Raw genomic sequence first — 21,822 nt, forward strand, 5'->3', positions numbered from 1 at the left:
GAGTCTGGAGGACAGTAGGGAAGAAGTCAGATGAAGGGAAACTTCCCAGGGAAGTTCAAACTGACTCTGAAAGCATTTGCCTGGGAGGTTGGGAGTTTCACTGGGAAGGATGAGGAAGGGCATCGTAGGGGTGAACAGCATGCACAGAGGCGCAGAGGGGAGAGAGCGTGTGAAGAGTCGAGTAGGATCAGAGCGGCAGGTGTTTGGGATATGGAGGACAGGGAAGTGAGGCTTTGGAAGGCAGGCAGAGGCCAGGTGGTAAAAGGTCTGACATTTCCAGCCTGGGGATTGGGCTTTACCCTGTGGGTGATGAGAGCTGTTGAAATGTAAAGCAGGGGATGGAGAGAGGAAAAGTAGAGAGAGCTCGGATATGCCAGGTCTAGCTCAAGAGCCTTAGCTCCTGAGTGCTATCACTCAGCAAAGCTGCACGCGTGCACTCAAGTCCTCACCTGACAAGCCCAGAGGCCGGGCTGTGAGTGGGTAAGCAGTCGATGCAAGCTGACATGGCCATTAAGATGGGAGCCATGTTTCTGAGTGGCCGAGGTGAGGTGGGAGGGTGCACTTCCCTGTCTCCTCTCCAGAGCTGTATCCCCTGTGGCCTCCCTGGACCCAGCCCTTCCTCCTGCCCTTGTCCTGCCCCAGCCGTAGCTTCTCCTGCCTCCTTCCATGGCCAGGGCAGAGTGTGTGGATAAGGGAAAACGCAACCACAACTTGCTATCTGGGCAGGCTGTTGGCCAAGCTTCACTTCTCATCAAAGCTCACCCACCTCTCAGATGCACATGGCCTTGGATTCCCCACTCCTCATTTCTTTTATTTATTTATTTTTTTGAGACAGAGAGTCTTGCTCTGTTGCCCAGGCTGGAGTGCAGTGGTGCTATCTCTGCTCACTGCAACCTCTACCTCCCAGGAACCTTTACCTCCCAGGTTCAAGCAATTCTCTGTCTCAGCTCCCTGAGTAGCTGGGATTACAGTTGCCCATCAACCCCACCCCCTGCTAATTTGTTTTGCATTTTTAGTAGTGACAGAGTTTTACCATCTTGGCCAGGCTGGTCTTGAACTCCTGACCTTGTGATCCACCCGCCTCAGCCTCCCAAAGTGCTGGGATTACAGGTGTGAGTCACTGCGCCTGGCCTCCCACTCCTCCTTTTAAGGAGTTCTGCCCAGTCTGCCTCCAAACTGCTTATGTCCGGGGTAGGGATTGTGCTTCTTCCTATTGGCATGGCACTGATTTTCCCCCACGTTGGTTGGCTGGTCATCACGGCTCTGGGTAATGCATTTTAATGAATTGTTATTTGCTGGACATGGACCCAAAGGACTCTTTATCATGAAGGGACCCATCCTGAAAACCTTAATAAATCATTTGCTATTGAAAACCTACCTGTTGGCGGGACAGGGAAGAGTCTGTCCTCACTGGGTCATTACCAATGAAGGTTCTTTCTTGCCATCAGTATGGCTGGCACCTTTTATTCTTATGGTTGGGCCTTCTGTCCTAACATCTAAATAAGCAACATCTCCCTACTTCTCATAAGGAAGAGAAGTATGCGTTCTTGATCTCAGAGTCCAAAGTGCTGATCACCCGGGGCGGGTTTCTCTAGATGTCCTCCAGCCATGTGTGTGCCAAGACCCCTGGAGAGATGGCAAAAATACAGATTCCTGGCCCAAACCCAGGTCTCTAAGTGGAAGTCTTTGGGGGTAGGGTCCTGAAATCTAGATTGGTAACAGTCGCCAGAGGAGGTTCTTATACACATTAAAATTAGGAAATGACTGCCCTGAAGCTGTGTGACTTCAGCATTCCCTATTTATTTCCTTTGTTCTTTTTTAAGTGTGTGAGCTGGCCATGTCCTCACTTTCCCGAATCCTGGCCTCTGCTGCACCTAGTGCCCGTCCACACCTCTGCAACCTTTGCCGAGAGGGAGCCTCAGGGAGTGCGTGTACACCCAAGTCAGCTGGGGATTTTCCTCAGAGCTTTCCAAAAGCATGACTCGCGCATCTGGATTACGGCTGCCCTGGAATAAAGGCCCCTTGGTGCAATCAAGCTCAGTGTCAAGGGTGGAGTCTGAGACTCCCTGCAGCTGCTGAGAAGACCAGGGAGATAGCCTCAGACGAAGCCAGTGGGGCCATGGAGAGGTTTTGGATTTTGCAGCCAACTAGAGGATTGGGCAGGGCACAGGACCTTTCAGCCCATGAGGGCAGATGTGCTGGGCTTGGGGCCTGGAGCTCTCCACCTGGGGCCGCCTGCAGCTTGTGTTTCTGCTTCAGTTTAATCCCACTCCATTGTCACTCATGCCAGTACCCACAGCCCTCAACCATGCAGACCCCTCCCTCTAGCCCAGGCGTCCCCAAACTTTTTACACAGGGGGCCAGTTCACTGTCCCTCAGACTGTTGGAGGGCCGCCACATACTGTGCTCCTGTCACTGACCACCAATGAAAGAGGTGCCCCTTCCTGAAGTGTGGCGGGGGGGGGGGGGGCGGATAAATGGCCTCAGGGGGCCGCATGCGGCCCGTGGGCCGTAGTTTAGGGATGTCTGCTCTAGCCCATGCCCCATTGTTCTGGGTGTCCAGCTTCCTCTCATCAAGATGGATTCCCCCGAGCTGACCACTCCCTTGGCAGCTGCTGGGACTTTAAGGAGATAGCTCTGAAGGCCCCTCAGATTAAGAACCATAAAGCCACTACCCCCAGCCTCCTTTAAGTCCTCTCTCCTGTCCTCCTCTACCTTATTTCACCCCTGTCCTCTCTGCCCCCATCTCTCTTTTGCCCTTCCTGCCTTGATGGATTGAAACCAACGTTGTGTTCCGGCTTCTTGTGGTCCCGGTAAAAAGCTCTAAAGTGGTCGTGGTGGATGGGGAGAAGGGAGTGACTAGAGTGTGTGTGCCAGATTGGGGGCTGGGGGACTTTTGTCTTGTCTCTGATGGGAGGAGGAGGGGCATGTGTTCCACAGATCCTGCCCCTATGCTGGGGTTTCAGCAGAACCCCCCACACCCCCTCCCACTGTGGGGGCTAGACAGCCTGGGACCAGCCTGGGTATTCTTAGAACCTTCCTTGGATAGGAAGAGGAGTTCAGCTCAGCAAAGGTACCAAGTGGCCTGAAGGGCTCAGTCCGGGGCCAAGAGACCTTTCCATTTGTAGTTAGCAAATAGGAGTTAATTAAACAACTTACACCTGTTTGATTTTCTTACTATGCCTTAGTGGCTGCGCCGTAATTGTTCCTGATGTTGTTGTGGCAAACAGGAAGCCCACTTGGGGATAGATTACATGACAGAATAAGTTTAATATCGACATTTTCACAATCAATGGAGAGTGGGGCTTGGCCACAGGGGCAAGGAAGGGCTGAGATATCAGGTAGTCAATTCTCCCTCCTGCCTGGGGAATGTCTTCATAGCTCTTGTGCTGAAAGCTCTTCTTTTGTGAATCACGACTGAGATGCTGCAGGGGTCTGTGTGCTTTCTGATTTGAATCTATACCCAGTGGCTCTCACTATGGGATGTGTCTAAGTGGGTAAACCACTGGACACGCCAGCCTTTGGTTTGCAGCTCTCCACTTCTCAGACCATATGTGCCTAAACTTGGGGCATGAGGAGGTGCGAAGGATGGAGGGGACCACCGGCCCAGGAGGGAAATTCTGGCATCTCACAGTGTAGGCAGCAGAGGGGGTGCCTCGGCCCAGGAGGGGGCCTGCAGATTTCTAGGCACAGTGAGAAGGAAAGCCAGCTCTTCAGATTTCAGCCAGCGGTCCAAGGGGCCCCATCCTCAGGAGAACCACTCCAGAGATCTGAGTGCAGCTGAGGCTCCTGTGTTCAGTGCTTTGCCCCTCTAGAAACAGCCACCTGTGGTCTCCTTTTTTGTGTAGTAAGGAGCTCAGTTCTTTGGAGGGAGCGGGCATGAAGGTCAGCCTCCCTCATCCTTTAGTGAGAAGACCCCTTTACAATGATAACAGGGGGTTGGAAGAGGCAGCTGTGCCTGGTCTTGATCTCAGCAGCCTTTAGGGCCCAGTTGGTGGAGATTCAGAATGTATTTTAGCCAAAACCCCCTTTCGGTTCAGACCAGCTCCCACCCCTGGGCCCTGGGCCACTGCAATACTGTGGCCTTGTGTTGTTTGGGGCTGGTGTTGGCTGAGGTCTTGAAGCCTTGGGGAAAGCTGGGGGCAGAGAGGTAGATCTGGAGAGGTAAGTGAGGAGGGCATCCAGCTCCCGGTGTGTGTGTGTGTGTGTGTGTGTGTGTGTGTGTGTGTGTGTGTATGTGTGTGTGTGTGTGTATGTGTGTGGTGTGTATGGGGATGCAAGTGCCTGGTGCGGCATCTCTGTGCTAGCTCTCGGTGCTGTAACATGGCTGGCCTGTGTGGCCTGTGGTCTGTGTGTGTGTGTATGTTGATCTGGATGTTCTCATTTTGTGGTCGTCTGATCACTTGTTTTTGGCCATGGTCTTCTGTCAAAGTGTTTATTTTTAGAGGCTGCCACTTCTGGCCTAAGGGCTGATCCTTGGGCATGGTAGGAACATTTGCATTTTCTGAAATATTTGTGGCTTAAAGTATTTATTTGGGGTTATTCCTGCCTGTTATGTGTTTATTTTACTTTGTGTGTCTGGTGTGTATGTTTGTGTGTGTGTGTGTATGTGTGTGTGTCTGTGTGTGTTTGTGATAGGAGACAGGTGTAGCATAATAAAAATTGCATAGTCTTTGAAGGAAATTGGTTCTGATTTTAAATCTTGGCTTTATCCTTTATCAGGTAGCATTGTCTGCAATGGTTTCCCCTCTCAGAGACTCAGTTTCTCCCTGGCTGTGATCGGTGTAATTCTCTCTGTCTGGGAGGTGATGGCCACAGAGGATGCGAGTGTAGAGTGCCCAGTGAAGTGCTGGTGTCTGGGCTGTGCTCACTGCATGGTGGCTGGTGTTGTTGATGTCTGTGTGTACATGGCCACGCCAGTGTTTTCTGACTGTGGTTCTTTGCATTGTGCAGTACCTAGTGCGTGCGCACGCCTGGGTGTTTCTGATTTGGGTGATCTCTGATTGTCTTTGTGTCTGCGTTGGTGTGTGACTGCTGGTGTCTGGCTGGAGCTGGTGCAGTCTTTGGGAGGGGGCTTTTTCCTTGTTAACGGAGAGCCTGGATTAGAGTAAGGGGAGGGGAAGTGCTTGTGTGTGTGCGCGCGTATGCGTTTGTGTGTGTGTGCGTCTGTCGGGGCTGGCGGCTAGGCTGCTGACTGTACAGGGTGTGAAATCACTGAGTTCCTCTGGGCGGGGAAGTTCTTCATTCCTGAGTCAGCCCTTTGGCCCCGAGCCACCCAGCGCTCACTTTTTCCTTCCAGAGAAAGTGTTGCTTGGGGGGTCCTCAGAGCTGTCTGCAGACAGGGGGACCCTCTCCCCGCTGAAGACATCTTGTTTTTGTGTTCACGATCCCTAAGATGCTTCCCCTCCTACCCTAGTCCCCGAACTCCCTGCACCAGCACCGTATATGTCCCCATCCTCCAGCACAGGAAAAGCGTGTCCCCTCTGACACTGGGACTGTTGGCTTGGCCGAGCCCCACCTTGGCCCATACTTCAGGGGCCCCTGGGCTGGCTCAGAGCGGTGGGATCAGGACACTCATCTGTGCAGACCTGCTGCAATCCTGCCTGGCATACCTTCCCTGGACCCGCGACCCTTTCCTGGAGTCTTGGGTGGTATGGGCTGAGCTTGCTGGTGGAGGGTAAGGGGTCCGTGAGGGGTGGACAGTGCTGGGGAGGAGCTGGGAGGAGCCTTTGAGAATGTGGCAGTGAGCAGCATGAATGACATTGTATCTCTGAATGGTTCTAGTGCATTCTTTGCGTTGAGCTGGAGACAAACCTAGCTGAGGCTGGCAAGCTTGTCTTAGAGAGTCCCAGCTCTGTCTTCAGCTTCCCTGCCACCACCACCTTGGACATGGTGGGTCCTTTGCTGTACCCTACTGCCCTCCTGGGTTTCCCCCCTGCTTCCCTGGGCAAAGGCTATCCTCAGGGATGACTGGCTGTCCATGCTGATACCTCTATGGGCCTTCAAGGCAATGGCTACTCTCCTGACATTCTGCCTCTCACCCAGGGCGGGAACTCCAGAAATTGAAGCAGGGGTGAGACTTTCTGAGATGGGGTGGTGGAGGGGACTGAGGATGCTTTGGGAATGGTCATTCAGGAATTAATACTCATAATGGTGACGGTTTAGGGTTCCCTGCTGTCGACCTCCCACCACGTGCCAGGAGCTGGTCTCAGCACATCATGTGTCAACTCATTTAAACTTGAAGCACTGTGTGTTTAATGAATGTTGGCAGTTTCAGATGGTTCAACCAGATTCTATGATTATGCCCATTTTACGGACCAGAAAACTGGCTCAGAAGCTGGTGAAATGTCAGAGCTAGGCTTGGAACTGGAGCAGTTTGCCCCCAGCACTCGCTGCCCTGTGTTAGTGAGGATGCAGGGAATGAGAACTCTTAGCCCCTTTCTCCGGGAGAGTGAACGATACCCCTGCCTCCCACTAATGTCTGCTGTCTGTTGTCTCCCCTCTGGCTCTGTCCCTTGCAGAGGTGGTGGGACACACGCAGGGGCCACTGGATGGGAGCCTGTATGCCAAAGTGAAGAAGAAGGACTCCCTGCACGGCAGCACCGGGGCTGTTAATGCCACACGTCCTACACTGTCGGCCACCCCCAACCACGTGGAGCACACGCTTTCTGTGAGCAGTGACTCGGGCAACTCTACAGCCTCCACCAAGACAGACAAGACTGATGAGCCTGTCCCCGGGGCCTGCAGTGCTCCTGCTGCCCTGAGTCCCCAGGAGAAGCGGGAGCTAGACCGCCTGCTGAGCGGCTTTGGCTTAGAGCGAGAGAAGCAAGGCGCCATGTACCACGCCCAGCACCTCAGGTCCCGCCCAGCGGCAGGCCTGGCTGTGCCCTCCCCTGGACGCCACGTTGTCCCAGCCCAGGTTCATGTCAATGGTGGGGCGTTGCCATCTGAGCGGGAGACAGACATCCTGGATGATGAGTTGCCAAACCAGGATGGGCACAGTGCGGGCAGCATGGGCACACTGTCTTCCCTGGACGGGGTCACCAACACCAGTGAGGGGGGCTACCCAGAGGCCCTGTCCCCACTGACCAATGGTCTGGACAAGCCCTACCCCATGGAGCCTATGGTCAATGGAGGAGGATACCCCTACGAGTCCGCCAGCCAGGCAGGGCCTGCCCATGCTGGCCACACGGCCCCCATGCGGCCCTCCTACTCTGCCCAGGAGAGTTTAGCTGGCTACCAGCGGGAGGGGCCCCACCCAGCCTGGCCACAGCCAGTGACCACCTCCCACTATGGCCATGACCCCAGCGGTATGTTCCGCTCTCAATCCTTTTCGGAAGCTGAACCCCAGCTGCCCCCAGCTCCAGCCCGAGGGGGAAGCAGCCGGGAGGCTGTGCAGAGGGGGCTAAATTCATGGCAGCAGCAGCAGCAGCCTCGCCCACCTCCACGCCAGCAGGAAAGAACCCACTTGGAGAGTCTTGTAACCAGCAGGCCCAGCCCTCAGCCATTGGCAGAGACCCCCACCCCCAGTCTCCCTGAGTTCCCTCGGGCAGCCTCCCAGCAGGAGATTGAACAGTCCATCGAAGCACTCAATATGCTGATGCTGGACCTGGAGCCAGCCTCGGCTGCTGCCCCGCTACATAAGTCCCAGAGTGTCCCTGGGGCCTGGCCAGGGGCTTCCCCACTCTCCTCCCAGCCCCTCTCCGGATCCTCCCGTCAGTCCCATCCACTGACTCAGTCCAGATCGGGCTACATCCCCAGTGGGCATTCCTTGGGAACCCCTGAGCTGGCCCCACGGGCCTCCCTGGAGTCTGTCCCTCCTGGCAGGTCTTACTCACCTTATGATTATCAGCCATGTTCAGCTGGGCCTAACCAGGATTTCCGTTCCAAGAGCCCAGGCTCTTCCTCCTTGCCTGCCTTCCTTCCGACCACCCACAGCCCTCCAGGGCCTCAGCAACCCCCAGCCTCTCTCCCTGGCCTCACTGCTCAGCCTCTGCTCTCACCAAAAGAAGTGACTTCAGACCCCTCCCGGACTCCAGAGGAGGAGCCATTGAATTTGGAAGGGCTGGTGGCCCACAGGGTAGCAGGTAAGAGATGTTCCATCCTGACTCCTTCTATCCCTTCCTTATTTGTTCTTGCTGTGGGGAGGTGCAGGCCCAGCCATGACCTTGAAGCAGGCATCGCTTTCACTGGTGGGAAGAGGCTCTCTGGAGCCTACATGCTTGTCAAGTTTTCCCTTCCTGCATTCATTGTCTGTTAGGCACCAAGCCAGACACTGAATTTCAAAGTTCAGTGTCAAGCAGTTCCTGCCCTCAAGGAGTTTATAGTCTAGTGAGCGGTCAGGTACACAGACAGATGGTTCCGTTGGAGAGTAATGTGTGCTGTGACAGAGATAGGATCAAGATCCCAGAGCCTGAGAAAACAAAGCTTACCGGCTAGGGCAGTCAGGGAAAGCTTCTAGGAGGTGGTGACTTTGGGGCTGGAGTGCCGACTTTCTAGACAGAGAGGAAACTCTGCAATTGCCTGTCATGCTGTCTGTCCTCAGACTTCAGTTCCTTGGGGGACACATTGAGAAGGCTGGTGTGAGACCTTAGACCCTCCCCTCCCAGAGGCCATGAAAGAGCTTGAGAAGGTATCCTCAAGCCCTTGGGCTCTGTCTGCTGAGGCCTCTTGGGATATTGTCTTTGCAGGGGGTCCAAGGTCCCTCTTCTGAGTCAGTTTTCCCGTTAGTCCTTGCTGAGGACCAGCCCTGTGTGGGAAGCAGGCACTGAGAGACAAACCTCCTTTTCCTATCAGAGAGTGGGCTTCTCTTTTGGGAGAGAGGAAAGTGGGACACTCAGAAGAGCTTTTGGGGAGACAAAGACAAGAAATGGTAGCATGTCCAGGGCCGAATTGGGAGGGGCAGCTGTGAGGCTCCCTTCCTGCTGGTCTAAGCCTGGGCCGATTCCACAGGGGTGGCTGAACTGGGCAGGAAAGCTGGTTGGGTGACTTTATTCTGGAGTTGAAGCCCAGGCAGGGGTGGACCAGAGACTGTGGGTTTGGGTGGGCCTTGTGCCAGCCCCTCAGCTGACAGAGTGGTAGGAGCTCAATAAGGAGGCGAGGAGCCTGGGCAGCTGTCTCTGTCCTCCACCCCTTTTCCTAAATTTAGGGGAAGCTGAGTCACCATGCCAGCTGCAGGGAGAGAAGGAGACACCCTCCCTGGAGATGGACTGTGGGCTTGGGGAAGCAGCTTGGGGCAGGCCAGCTGGCTCAGGACCTGGGTGTGGGGTCACAGGCACCCTGCTCCTATACTTCAGAGTAGAGCAGAGTTCCCAGCTCCACTGTTGGTATAATAGCTTGAAATTGGCCAGTGCGGGAGTATTTACACCATGGAAATTGGCAATCAGCCTCATCATCTCCCATAGAGAGCTGATCTAGCAATAACCATTGCTTTTACCTGAGCATCAGAACACAGGATGGGCAGCTCTTAACCTTAGGGATGAAATGCTCCAAGGGTGGTCCAGATGGGCTTTGACTTCTGCCTTCTCCATATCTGGGTCCCTGAGATAAAGATACCCACCCTGCCACCCCCTACCCCACCCACTGGCTTTGTCAAAAGAGACCCTTTTCCTCTTGGTTTTATCGAGAGGAGAGGGACGGGGCTCCCTAAATTCCCTGGGAATTTAATTCCCTTCCTATTGTTTTGCAAGGTTGGAGTGGTGGTCTAAAGATTAATGATATGCTAGTTTAACGAGAGGTAGGAGCCAGGAGGCTTCTGTCTGGGGGATCAGAATACATTTCTTCCCTACAAGAACCCTTCCATGTAGCTCTCCTGGAGCTTGCTCAAGAGGAGGCCATAACCCTAATGGCCCTGGCAGGATGCCCATCGGTAGTGGACTTCACTTTAGCCCTTTCTCTCCTACCAGTTTTTGAGGGCTTGACTGTCAGCTTCTATATTCTGTAGCTTCTCAGGCTTGGCTGCCATGAAATCATAGGGAGGGAAGGATACTGTTGTCGTAATGTTCCCATTCCCTAACCCTGTCACCATCTTCTCCATCAACTGCAAGGGACTCAGGAGAAGGGATGGAATGTGTACAGCGGACAGTTATGTTTGGTTCCCAGGGCTATGCAGTTGCCTCTTTGGAACTTATTTATGAATTTATGTCAGCAGGTCCTGCGTGCATAACTTCCTTAGTAGCCCTTCAGGATATCTGCGATGCCTGTGTAGATAAAGGCAGACAGACAAGATCAATGTGTAGAACAGTCTGGGATCCAGAGACGATGACTTCCAGCACTGCTTCTTTTTGCTCTTTCTACATCTCTGCTGTAAGAAGCTGGAACATACGCTTTGACATGAGCAGCCTAGGAAACTCAGATCTGTGGGAGAACCTCTTCATGGCCATGAACTTGATCTGATTTCTCCTGGCTTCTCTCCCTCAGCTCTGCCTTTTCCCCCTTGGCTGTCCTCCATACCTCAGTCCCATGTCCCTGGTCCATTCCACTTTGATCCAATCACCCCTTGTGCCTTATTTCAGCTGAAGTTTTAAAGAATGTAGGGGCAGTTTTTCTAATTTGATAAAGGGTAGGTGCCAGAAACCTATAGCATACATCACACTTTCTAGTGAAGCATTGGAAGCATTCCTATTACAGCCAGGGACAAAATAAGGATGTCTCTTATCACCACTAGCGTCTATCATTGTATTGGATGTCCTAGCCAGTGCAATAGGACAAGAAAAAGAAATAAGAGTCAGAGTTGGAGAGTCCCACTGAGTTATCTTATGTCCCTTATTCTGTGACTAGACTGATCTCAGGTGTCTCTAGAGGTGGAGATTTCAATGCATGTTGGAAATCAGATATAGATCTTATCCTTAAGGAGTCTAAGGTTTAGTAGGGGGAAAAAACTGGAACTTTAAAATAGTCTGTTGTAATAAGAGAGGTAAGGAGAAAGCTTTGCAGGATAGAGGTAAAGAGATCACTATCAGATGGAGATTGGGGAGGCAGTGTTAAGTGTGGTTTTAAACTGAGCTTTGGAAGATGGATAAGATTTTGATAGTGAATGGGATCACTGGATAGACAGGGTTCACAGTGACGACGGGAGAGCACAGAAAATGTTTGGAGAACAGCAAGCAGATTGAGAGCATTTAGTCGGTGTGAGGGAGATTTGGGATAGATAACCTGGGGTCTGTCTCTGGATGGTCTTATATACCAGACCAAGGAGCTTGCATCTTACCTGGCAGCAATGCAAGAGGCCATTCCTGTGGTTTCATCGGGGGAACGTGCCATGACCAGAGCTGAGCTTCAGGATGATGTGTCTAGTGGGTCTGGGCAGGAAGGACATTCCATGGGAGACTTTGGGCCGGGAGATGCTAGGAGCTTATTAGATAGTGTAAGTGATGCGGGGCTGGATTAGGGTGCTGACCATAGGAATGCAAATGAAGAGAGGACGGCCTGGATACTGTGGGAGTAGAACCAATGCACTTATGTGTTGATTGGCTGGAACGGGCGAGGGAGCAGGAACATCAAAGATAATTCTGAGGCTCTGTGAATAGAAATAGAATGATGGTTCTATTAACAAGCAGGAAGGCAGGAGGAACACATTGGGTGGAAGAGATGAAGCCCTGGTGTTAGATAATGTTGATTTTGAGGGGACAGTGGAGCAGCCTCCAGGAAGATACTTAGGGAAGGCAGTTGAACATTAGAATTGAGCTTGAAAGAATGGGAAGAGCTACAGGTTTTGGAATCATTCTCACAAAGGTGATGGTATGGTTCTCACGAAGCTTTGGGTGTGTTTGAGATCTCAACGCCAGGGCTTGTAGAGAAAAGAACTTAGGATGGAATAACCTCAAAGGGAGGTTGAGGCTGCAGAGGGACTGAGAGTGAGTGCTTGGGTGGTGGCAGGAGACAGGACAGTGTGTCGTTATAGAAGTCAAGATAGTAAAGGGTTTCAAGGAGGAAGGGCAGGAGGTTAGCAATGTCAGCCTGGAGAGATCATGAGGAGGACTGAGAAAGATCCACTGGGCTTGCCAACTGGTGGTCCTGTGTAAAACATCAAAGGCATCAAAGGCATATTTTCCTTGCGTGGTGGTGATAGAAACCAGACTGTGAGGGGTTGAGGATGAGTGGAGGAGGAGTGAAGACAGCCAGCCAACTACTCTTTTGAGTGGTTTTGTGATAAGACGGGAGAGAGTGGTAGCTAAAGAGGATAGTGAGAGATTGGAAACTTTTTGTAAATATAGGAGTCATGAGAATGTTCATATGTAAAAGAAAAGAGGAGTAGGTTGGGCATGCGAGGAGGAAGGAGGAGAAAAAGAAAAGAAAGAAAAGTTGATAGAATAAGGTCTGTAAGGAGGTAAGAAGGGAGAGGCCTGGGAGCCCACATAGGTAAATTAGGCTCAACCAGGAGGTGAGATACCTCTTCATGGAATTAGAATAAAGGGTGGATAAAGATAGAGATTGATGTCAAGCTTTGGGAACTTGTTTTTTTCTTTTTTACATTTTGTTCTGAAAATAGGAGATGAGTTCAAGGCTCGTTTAATCATTCATTCAGCATGAGCTTCTAAAGGGTGCTACTTGCCAGTCTAGGCTTTGTGAAAATGGTGGCGAACAAGACAAGTAAAAATCCTTGCCGTCATGGCTGATATGGACAGTGAACAAGTAAGCAAATACACATAGGATATGTCAGATGGGCGACACGTGCCACTGAGATAAAGCAGTGGAGGTAGGGGGTGGCTGGCTGTACTTTACATAGGATGGTCAGGGCTGGGCAGTGAGAGATGAGCCCCACGGAGCCTCAAGTGCAGAGGCCCAAGGCAGGAGTGTGCCTGGCATGGCTGGAGCAGAGTGATCGAGGGAGGCATAGCAGGACACAAGTTCAGAGAGGAAATGGGAATGGGGACAGCTTGCAGAGAGTCTTGGAGGTGATTGCAAGAATGGTGGCTTTTACTCTGTATGGTGTGAGAAGCCTTAGGAAGGATTTGGGCCCAAGAGTGACATTATCTGTCTTGTTCTGAATTGACCAGTGTGGGCAGGATGGAAGGAGGGAGACCAGTTAGGAGGCTGCTGCTATTCATCTGGGCAGTGGTCACGGAGAGGGGAGATGTGCTCAGATTACAGACATATTTTGGAGGTGGAGCCAGCAAGATTACCGATAGATCAGACATGAGACAAGAGAGAAAGAGAAAAGTCAGAGGCAATGCTTAGGTTTCGGGCCTGAGCAGCTGAAGAATGGAGTTAATCCTTATTGAGATGGGTAGGAATTTAGGAAGAGCAGGCTTCGGGGGAACACTAGAAGCATGATTTTTGGACACATTAAGTTTGAGATGATCATGAAACATTTGCGGTGGTTAGATAAATGAGCTAGGAGTTTAAGGAGAAGAGGCTGGAGCTTAGAGATGTGGGAATTGTCAATGTATACATGCCATGTAAAGCATAGCACTGGGCGGTGTCACTGAGGGGTTGAGGACAGGGAAGGAGAGGTCCCAAGGATGGAGCCCTGGAGCCCTGGAGCCTCCCACATTTCGAGGCTGCAGACAGGTGAGGGAACTAGCATAGGACCTGGCATGGAGCAGCTTGTGAAGGAGAGGAAAAGTAACACAGCTGGAGCTCGGGGGGGCAGGGCAGGGGCAGTGTTGGCCACTCGTATGGCCCCTGTGGTGTGAAGGTGGGTGAGAAGTCAACAAGGGGCAAGGGAAAGGTAACACAGCGGGTCCTTCTAGTGCATCTGAGAAGGTTTGTCTTAAGGACTTTTCTGGAGATGACCAGAAGCTGGGGGGACAGAGCAGAAAAGCACAAGGGGTTCCCCAGGAAAGAGGATCACTTGGATGGATGTGGTAAAAAGCCAGGGTGTGAGAGAGGGTGACCCTTGGGCTCAGGCTGGGTGTGTCACCTGGGTCCAGGGAGAGGCAGGTGCCCAGGAAAAGAGGGGAAGTCCAGGGACAGGCCTGCTGCCTGTGGGAGCAGGTAAGGTACGCGTGAAGTCTCCTGGTCCCACGCTGGCACCTCTGCTTCTACCCTGGGATTGGAAGAGACAAATACACTTTGCTGCTGGCCAGCAGGAGGTCTACCTGCCTTTTGGAGAAGCAGGTCCTTGGATTCCCCCCCCTTTTCCTGTCTGACACCTTCCCCACCTCCCTCCAGTGTGTGCCCAGATCCCAGAGTCAGAATGCCAACTAATCTTGATTTTCTCTTTGTTTTTGTTTTGTTTTGTCTTGTTTAACGCCTCGTCCCCTGCATTCTCTGTTTCCCATGTCCATCTGTTCCCTGTGCTGTTGGTGGGGTGCCTCCTTGCCTCATGCCCTCCTTTCCTGCTTGCATCCCACTCTCTGCTGGCTCCTCTGGGGTGGGGGGTGGGCAGCGTACAATGCCAGGCTGCAGGGCATCAGGCACAGTGGCAGCTTCCCGCGCCCTCCTCTCCACCGGCTCCGAGCTTCCTCCCTCTCTGGTGGGTGGCTCTCCTTCTCCCTTCTTCCTTTCCAGCTCTTTGGCCACTTTTGAGCCACAGTTTCTCTCTTTTTCGCTCCTTCTTCATGTGCTATTCCTTCCAAACCTTTGCACACCTTCTTCCTTCTCTCCTGTCTTTTCCTCTCCCTCTTCTGTTGTTCTCTGGTTTCCATCTGCTTCTCCTTCTCCTCCCCTATTTCTCACTGTCCTCTCTTCTGTCTCCTCACTTGCTTCTCTGTCCCTCCTGTCTCCAGCCCTCTCTCCCTCCTCTCTGCATGAGCCAGAGCTCACTTCTGCATGAACATGGGTCTCCCATTAGCCTTGGCGTTGCCTGCTGGGAACAATGTCTGGAGTGACTAGACTAACATTCAGACCTTGGCAATGAGGGTGCTCAGTGAGGGCTCCGGACAGTCCAGCACTCCGGCCACCGTGGCCAGACCACCTGGGCTGCAGGGCTATGTCTCAGCAGGAGCCAGGCTGAACTTTGCACGGGGCTACCAGACACAACACAGAGTGGTGCCCCAGCCCCTGCTGCTCTGTCCACTCTTGAGCATGGCACACCCTGGGGACAGCAAACCCCCTCGGGTCCCCACCCCTAATCTCTGATCCCAGGGCCAAGAGTCAGAAACTCTGGGTTGGGGTCCTGGCCCTGCCCGTGACCACCTCTGTGACCCTGGGCAAGTCTGTTTACTATTTAGAGCTCAGTTTCCCAATGTGAAAAGTGGACAGATGACAGTCCTGTCCTGTTGCGTATTTTGCATGGTGGTTCGACATGCCCAGGACAGATTACACCATCCACTAACATCTCCCCCTGGCCTCTGGGACACGTAAGCCCTTAGGCATTGCACCCTGGCTGGGGAATCACTTCATCCTTTCCCTGCACCTCCGATCCTGGCAGCTGAGTCAGGGAAGATGCTGTGCTCAGGCTTGTCCCACACCATGACCCTGAGCAGCTCTGGGAAAAGGCCCAGGGGTGATGGGAACTGTTGATTCCCAATGGCAATATCTGGTGCCTCCACAGCCCCTCCTTCTCCTGGTCCAGGGATAATCAGGAGATGGCTCAAGCTGACTGCCCCCTTCAACTGCCCCTCCCTCCTCTCTTCTCTCTCTGCCCTTCTCTCTGCTCAGTGGTGGACAGTGCAGTGGTCAGCTGGGCCTGGGTAGGGGCAGGCTCTGGGATGGTGGGCCTGCCCTGAGGAGAGCTGGCATGGCTTGCCCTAGGGCTGCTAGTGTGATCGCCGTGTGGCTTTCTGGTGCCCTGGCCCAGCAGGTGGCCTCCTGGATCCCCTCGCTTCCGGAGCCCCAGGCGTGCCGTCGGACACCCACCCCTGCCACCTGGAGTTGAGGAATCCAGTCTTTTGGAAATCGGAAGGCTGGAAAGAAGAGCTGGATCTGTGAGGGTGGCAGTGCCAGTTTGGGGAGTGCAGGGGAGGCACCTCATGAAGCATGACAGCAGGGTGTTCATTCACATGATCTGGGGGCGGTAGGCAGCAGTGCTTTGCCAAAGTATGTGCATCGATCTGTGTCAGGGCTGCAGCTCCTAGAATTGCAGGGTGTGTGCATGTGCGTGTGAGTGTGTGAGTGTGTGTGTGTGTGTGTGTGTGTCGCAAGAAGGGGATTAATTGCCTCCAGTCTAGCTCACGCTAGGGGAGCCTTGGAGAGACGCCTCCCTGGGAAGAGCGCTGCTCTGGTGCCCTGCCCCTCAAGTCTGGGGGCCTGGGTGGAACCATGGAGCTGGGGTAACTGCTCATCCTGGCAGGACTGTGGGGAAGACCTGATGCCGTGTGTGAAGCAGCCCTTAGAGGACACCCAGGGCTCCTTGAACATAGAGTGTGAGGGTCCTAAAAATACTTTGTTGTCGTAGGAGTACCCCAGCCTTCTCAGGCTCCTGGAAGCTTCTCTTCCTTTCTTCCTCTGGCCACACGGCTTCCTGCTGGGGTAAGGGCTGGCCCTAGAGCAGGCGTCCCCAGACTTTCTACACAGGGGGCCAATTCACTGTCCCTCAGACTGTTGGAGGGCCGCCACATACTGTGCTCCTCTCACTGACCACCAATGAAAGAGGTGCCCCTTCCTGAAGTGAGGCGGGGGGCCGGATAAATGGCCTCAGGGGGCTGCATGTGGCCCGCGGGCCGTAGTTTGGGGACGCCTGTTCTAGAGGTTCCAAGGGTGACCCAGTGGCCCCACTATGTACACCCATCGTCCCAGTGTCCTGCTGCCATTTCTGTTAGGCTGTGTGTGTACATGCAAGTATGCACATGTGTGTCTGTGCAAGGCAGCTGCCTCTGTCAGAGTGGGTGTAGGAGACAGAGACCCTGAGAGAATGGGGCAAAGAGACTGAGAAAGCCCTGGGGTGGAGGGGAGTGGTGGGAGGGAGGGAGATGGGGGGAACAGGGCTATTTTTATTATCGGTCAGCCTCTGGGACGTGAGAGAGGGTGTTCTCTCCCCGACACTGGCTGTCAGCTTGTGTCCAGACACCCCAGCTTGGCTAAGGAACAATGGGGCTCTCTTCTCTCCCCTCTGCCACGCCAGTCTCCCCTCCCATAGAGCAAGACAAGAGAGAGGGAACATGGCTTTCCAGGCACTCCAGGCAGATCTGGGCTTGCCAGCGGGGACAACAGTGGGACACTGTGTTCAAAGAATGTGAGTGGCCCTGACTGGCCATTGGTGCCATGGGGCCATTGGTGCTCTGCAGGGGGAGGGGCTGGCCCCGTGGGAGTGGAATGCAGGGTCTTCCCCCTTCCGCAGAGGGAGGCGCTGCCCTGCAGCTCCTTAGCTCTTGGAGGTCATTCCCTCCATTTCCCCGCCTCTGGTCAGCACACCCTCCCACATGCCATTCTGGTGGTGATGGAGAGAGGATTGGGAAGGTGCAGCTCACCCTCGGAGGGCTGACTGCCTCGTGCCAGGGTCACACATTCTCCACGTTTGTCTGGCTCCCTCCTTCTGCACCCCAGGCTGCTGTGGGCATCTGTGGCCCCTGAATGTGGAGCATGCTCTGGGCAGGTCGGGCGGAACATTCTTTGTTTTTCCAGGAGATTTGGTGCCTCAAAGGCAAACAGATCTATTTTTTAAGGACAAACGTTAGATCCCAAGCAGGAAAACTGGCCACACTTTGAAAAGGCAGAGGGATCTGCCAGAAAGAGCTGCTGGGGGCAGAGGAGCCCGGAACTGAGACCAGCCCTAATGCATTTCTTTTAACCTTGGGGCTGAACTCAGTTCCAAACCCCAAGAGCCTTTCCCAAATGGGCCTCTTTTGTCACAGTTATTGTTAGAAAATCAATGGCTATGTCTGTTTCTCTCTAATGTTTTTGCCAGGAATGAAACCAGTGGCAGGGTTGGTCCAAGCTACCCAGGAGGCCTGAGTGGGGCGGGGGCTCCGGGGAGCTGAAGCCTGAGATTCTGGGTTGCTGTAGGGACCCTTCCCAAAACCACACCCTTCTTTCTAGACTCCATGTAGACTCTCCTGGCAGCCCCTGGTTGGGTCTAATGGTCCTACTTTTCTATTCTATGAATAAGGGCTCTTCAAGGCGGTAGGGCTTATTTGTTTTAAGCGGAGCAGTTTGTAAGTGGCAGAGTGAGGTCAGAGTCTAGTTCACTGTCCCTATCCTGGGCACTAGTTTCTTAGCTGAGATGGCAGCAGGGCTGCCCCTGATTCATAAAGAGCCCAAAGTGGAAACTCAAAGCACCACTCGGAAACCTTCTGCATTTAATGTGCAAGTGCCGGTCCTGCTGCTTTCCCAGTGCACCCCCCCGCACACCAGAGCCCCTGATTATGGGAGAGTACGAGGGCGTGTCTCAGAGTGACTGTGCCTATGTGAGTGTGAGTGTGAGTGTGTGTCTGCCCGTAGGCTTGGCAGCCGGCAGCTTGCTGTTCATGATGCGTAGGAAGGCTTCCCAGACGGCGCTGTTTGTGGCAGCCTTTGTGGCTATGCCAGACTGGGGGGTGCTGGGGGGCGGGCCTGGGGACATGCAGTTCTCACTGTGGATGGCAGAAGATGTTTCCGTCTGAATGACGGTGACTTCTTTTTGGCTGTACTGGCACATTCCTAGAGGATGGCAGTGTGTGTGTGCACACGTGCACACACTGACACGTGATCTGGGGCCTTTGGCCAGTTCTAGTGGTAGTGAAGGCAGGGCTGAGAATCTCCTCCCAGAAGATATTCAGGACCAGAAGCCCACCCTTCAGGCTGGGTCTTGGCCTCTGGGACCCAGGAAGTGAGTTTTCTAGGATTCTGGGAGCCAGCTCAATGAGGCAATGGATTCCATGCCTCAGCCCAGCTGTGGGAAGAGGGAGTGGGAAGGAAGGAGGGTGAGATGAACAGCATCCCCAGTCCTGTGGAGTGGGATTGGGATGGGGAGTGCAGAAAAGCAGATGGAGCACATGACTTCTCTCTGCCTGCTCCTCAGCTGGGAGGGACAGGATGGGATCCCCCGTCATCTCTGGGGCAGGGAAAATGGGGCGGGGAGCTAAGGGACCAGTATAAGGGGAGTTGGTAAGAGGTTTCAGTGGTCTACTGGATTAAGTTGGGGAACCCCAGAGAAGACCAAAAATATCCCAGAGGCCAATGGGGGCCAGGGACTTTGTAACAAGACTTAGTCATGTCTTTGTTTTTCCTTGGGAGCGCCATTTGCAAGATGATGCAATCTAGCTCTTTCCAAGAGTTCTTCCCCGCAGGCTTGATGTTGCTGCTTGGTTGATGCGGTTGCCTTGGAGACTCTTTTCCCTCCACCTTCCCTCCCTCCTCTGGAAGCTCCGGCCCTCCGCCTCCAGGGGTTGGAAGTAGTTGACATCTGTTTCTTGTATCAGTCCTTTGTGCTCTCAGTCTCAGCCCTGAGTGGAGGGATTCCTGGTGAAGGCTGAGTCAGTCCAAGCAGATCTCCTCTCCTGCAGAGAAAACCTGGGGTGTGAACAGAGTGGGCGCAGGAGGGCTGAAGGGAGATACTGGGGGTTGACAGGCCAGCCCCAGCTCAGCTTCTGAGCTAGGAGGCACTGCCTTCTCTGTAGGGATTAGGCCGATTGATCATTTCTTGCACAAAATGCTCATTGTCCTCTGCACCTTGCATTCCTCCCAGGGGTACAGGCTCGGGAGAAGCAGCCTGCAGAACCCCCAGCCCCTCTGCGGAGGCGGGCGGCCAGTGATGGACAGTATGAGAACCAGTCTCCAGAAGCCACATCCCCCCGTAGCCCTGGGGTTCGCTCCCCTGTCCACTGTGTCTCCCCTGAGCTGGCTCTTACCATCGCTCTTAATCCTGGAGGGCGGCCCAAAGAGGTGAGTCCTTAAGCTGCATCTGGGGACTGCCAAGGGTAGTGGTGCCCCCTTTAAATCTCCAGAAACCTGATGGTCAGCTTGGCACTGATAGTATTCTCAGTAATTTGTCTCCCCCTACATCCTCACCCAAACTCTCTTCTCTGACATGTGGAATCCGGGGCCCATTTCCTTCCTTAAATAGCTTTATGTTCTCACTTCTTGCATTAATATCGAGATTGCATTTTCCTTTTTGATTCTTAGAGAGTGCCTTAGTAAGGTGGTAAGAATCCTGGTGATGATATAGCTGAATGCAATCTCTAAACTCCAAACCAGATCCTGGAGAGTGGAAAAATTGTTTTTGAACCCTTTCCAGATATAAGTTTTTTCTCGGGAGGTTTAATTTTCATTCTAAAAGGTTTATATTTTAAGATATTTCAGTGGTTGGAGGCAGTGAGTCTCAAACTTCAGCGTGAGTAACAACCACTGGGGTGTTTGTTAAAACTGTAGCTTCCCAAATCCACCTCCAGAGGTTCCAGTGTAGGAGGTCTGGATGGGACCTAGGAATCTGCATTCTAACTGTGTACCCTGGAAGATTCAGTTGTAGGTGGTCCAGGGACCACACTGAAGGAGCAAGTGTACCGGCCTATAAAAGCCAGGCTGATGAGTCATTCTGCATAGAAGTGACTTGGGTTATCTTTTATCTCCTGCCTCTGGCAGGACCTGTCCTGCCCTGAGCACCAGTGGGGAGCCAGGCTGGCAGTGGGATGCAGGAGCTGGTTAACTTGCTGTGCTCGTACCCCAGGTCATCTGAAGGGGAAACCCCTCCTTCTCATAGTGTCCCTCTTTCCCTCTCCCATGTTCTCCCACAGCCCCATCTGCACAGCTACAAGGAGGCCTTCGAGGAGATGGAGGGAGCCTCCCCCAGCAGCCCACCGCCCAGTGGGGGTAAGGATTCCCTGCTGAGCTCGTCTTCCCTGTCTCCCCTCCACCCCCCAACTCAAACCTGCCTGTGGGAGTGCTCCAGGCCTGAGGGTTGGGGGTGCCCCAGGTGGGGCCAGAACACGCTGCTCCTCACCCCCATGGCCCCTTCTCTTCCACTGCTTGTGGCCATTGTCTTCTCTGTCACCCACACTCACACATCTAAGGGTACAGACGCTCCAGTTCTTAAGGTCCAGGCTAAGTGATCACGGGGCTCTGGGCTCCCACATTGCAGAGTTTTCTTACTTGTTTAGAGTCTTTTTGCCTTCCACACTCAAAAGACCCCATCATCTTAGCATGACTGTTTGTGACTTAACTTTGACTTTGTTTCTGACCCCCATTTCTGCCTGCATCCAGACACCTTTTCCATTTCAGGCAACTGTTTAGCTTCTTCCACCAAGGAGAGAGGGCTCCAGGACCCTTAGGCTGACAGAGCCCCCAGCTCACTCATCCTCGGCCTCCAGGCAGAGGCATTTAGCCCCCAACTCTCCATATACTTGCTGGAGAGGCAAATCCCCAAAGGACAGAGACATGTCTACCTAAAGCCAAGACCCAAATGAGTCGAGACATGGGTCAGTGTTCCTTTTTATAGGAGAAGAGACATGAAGAGAAACTGGAGGAGCTGGTTGTGGGGAGGGAAGTGATGGATTAATACCAGGCTGTGAAGGACTCAGTGTACTCATGAGCGGCCTGGGTCAGCACAAGAAAGGGAGACTGGTACTGTTCAGGGGTCAGGTTAGCTGGACCTGGCCCGGGCTATCCACTGGCCCTGGCGAGAGGAGGGAGGACCGGAGCTGGCTGTGCATTCCCCTGGGGCCTGGGTGTCCTGTTCTGGAGAGGAATGTGGCAATGTACGTGTCACCTGTGCCGGCAGAACTTGTGTTGGCTCTCATCTTGGGCATAAGGAGGCTGAAGCTGTGACTGATTGGTGGCCCTTGGAAGCTGCAGCTCTCCCTTGAGCAGTACTGTCCAATGGAAATATAATATGAACACATTTATGATTTAAAATTCTCTAGTCATCTTAAAAAACACAACGGGAAACAGGTGAAATTAATTTTAATAACATTTTTGTTAAATCCAAAATATCATTTCAATAGGCAAATAAATCAATTAGAAGTATTGAGCTATTTTACGGTCTCTTATAAAATGTAAGAAGAAACTGGTGAAATTAATTTTAAT

General features: G+C 53.1%; 1 protein-coding gene across 21 annotated transcripts in view; it reads left to right on the forward strand.

Annotated features, from left to right (window-relative positions):
• The window catches only part of TNS1 (tensin 1), a 212,175-nt gene that overhangs the window by 159,493 nt on the left and 30,860 nt on the right, over positions 1-21,822 (forward strand). For 11 of the 21 annotated variants that reach the window (XM_074399052.1, XM_039469591.2, XM_074399041.1 and 8 more), the window contains 3 exons: positions 6,522-8,087; positions 19,490-19,686; positions 20,535-20,610. In XM_074399052.1, coding sequence (XP_074255153.1) covers positions 6,522-8,087; positions 19,490-19,686; positions 20,535-20,610 — 1,839 coding nt within the window. Of the gene's footprint in view, positions 1-6,521; positions 8,088-14,332; positions 14,420-19,489; positions 19,687-20,534; positions 20,611-21,822 lie in introns of all 21 variants that reach the window. The other 10 variants (XM_074399033.1, XM_074399034.1, XM_074399036.1 and 7 more) reach the window with 2 other exon arrangements.

This window comes from Saimiri boliviensis, chromosome 5 (assembly GCF_048565385.1).
Source record: "Saimiri boliviensis isolate mSaiBol1 chromosome 5, mSaiBol1.pri, whole genome shotgun sequence".
In the NCBI taxonomy this organism is placed as follows: domain Eukaryota; kingdom Metazoa; phylum Chordata; class Mammalia; order Primates; family Cebidae; genus Saimiri; species Saimiri boliviensis.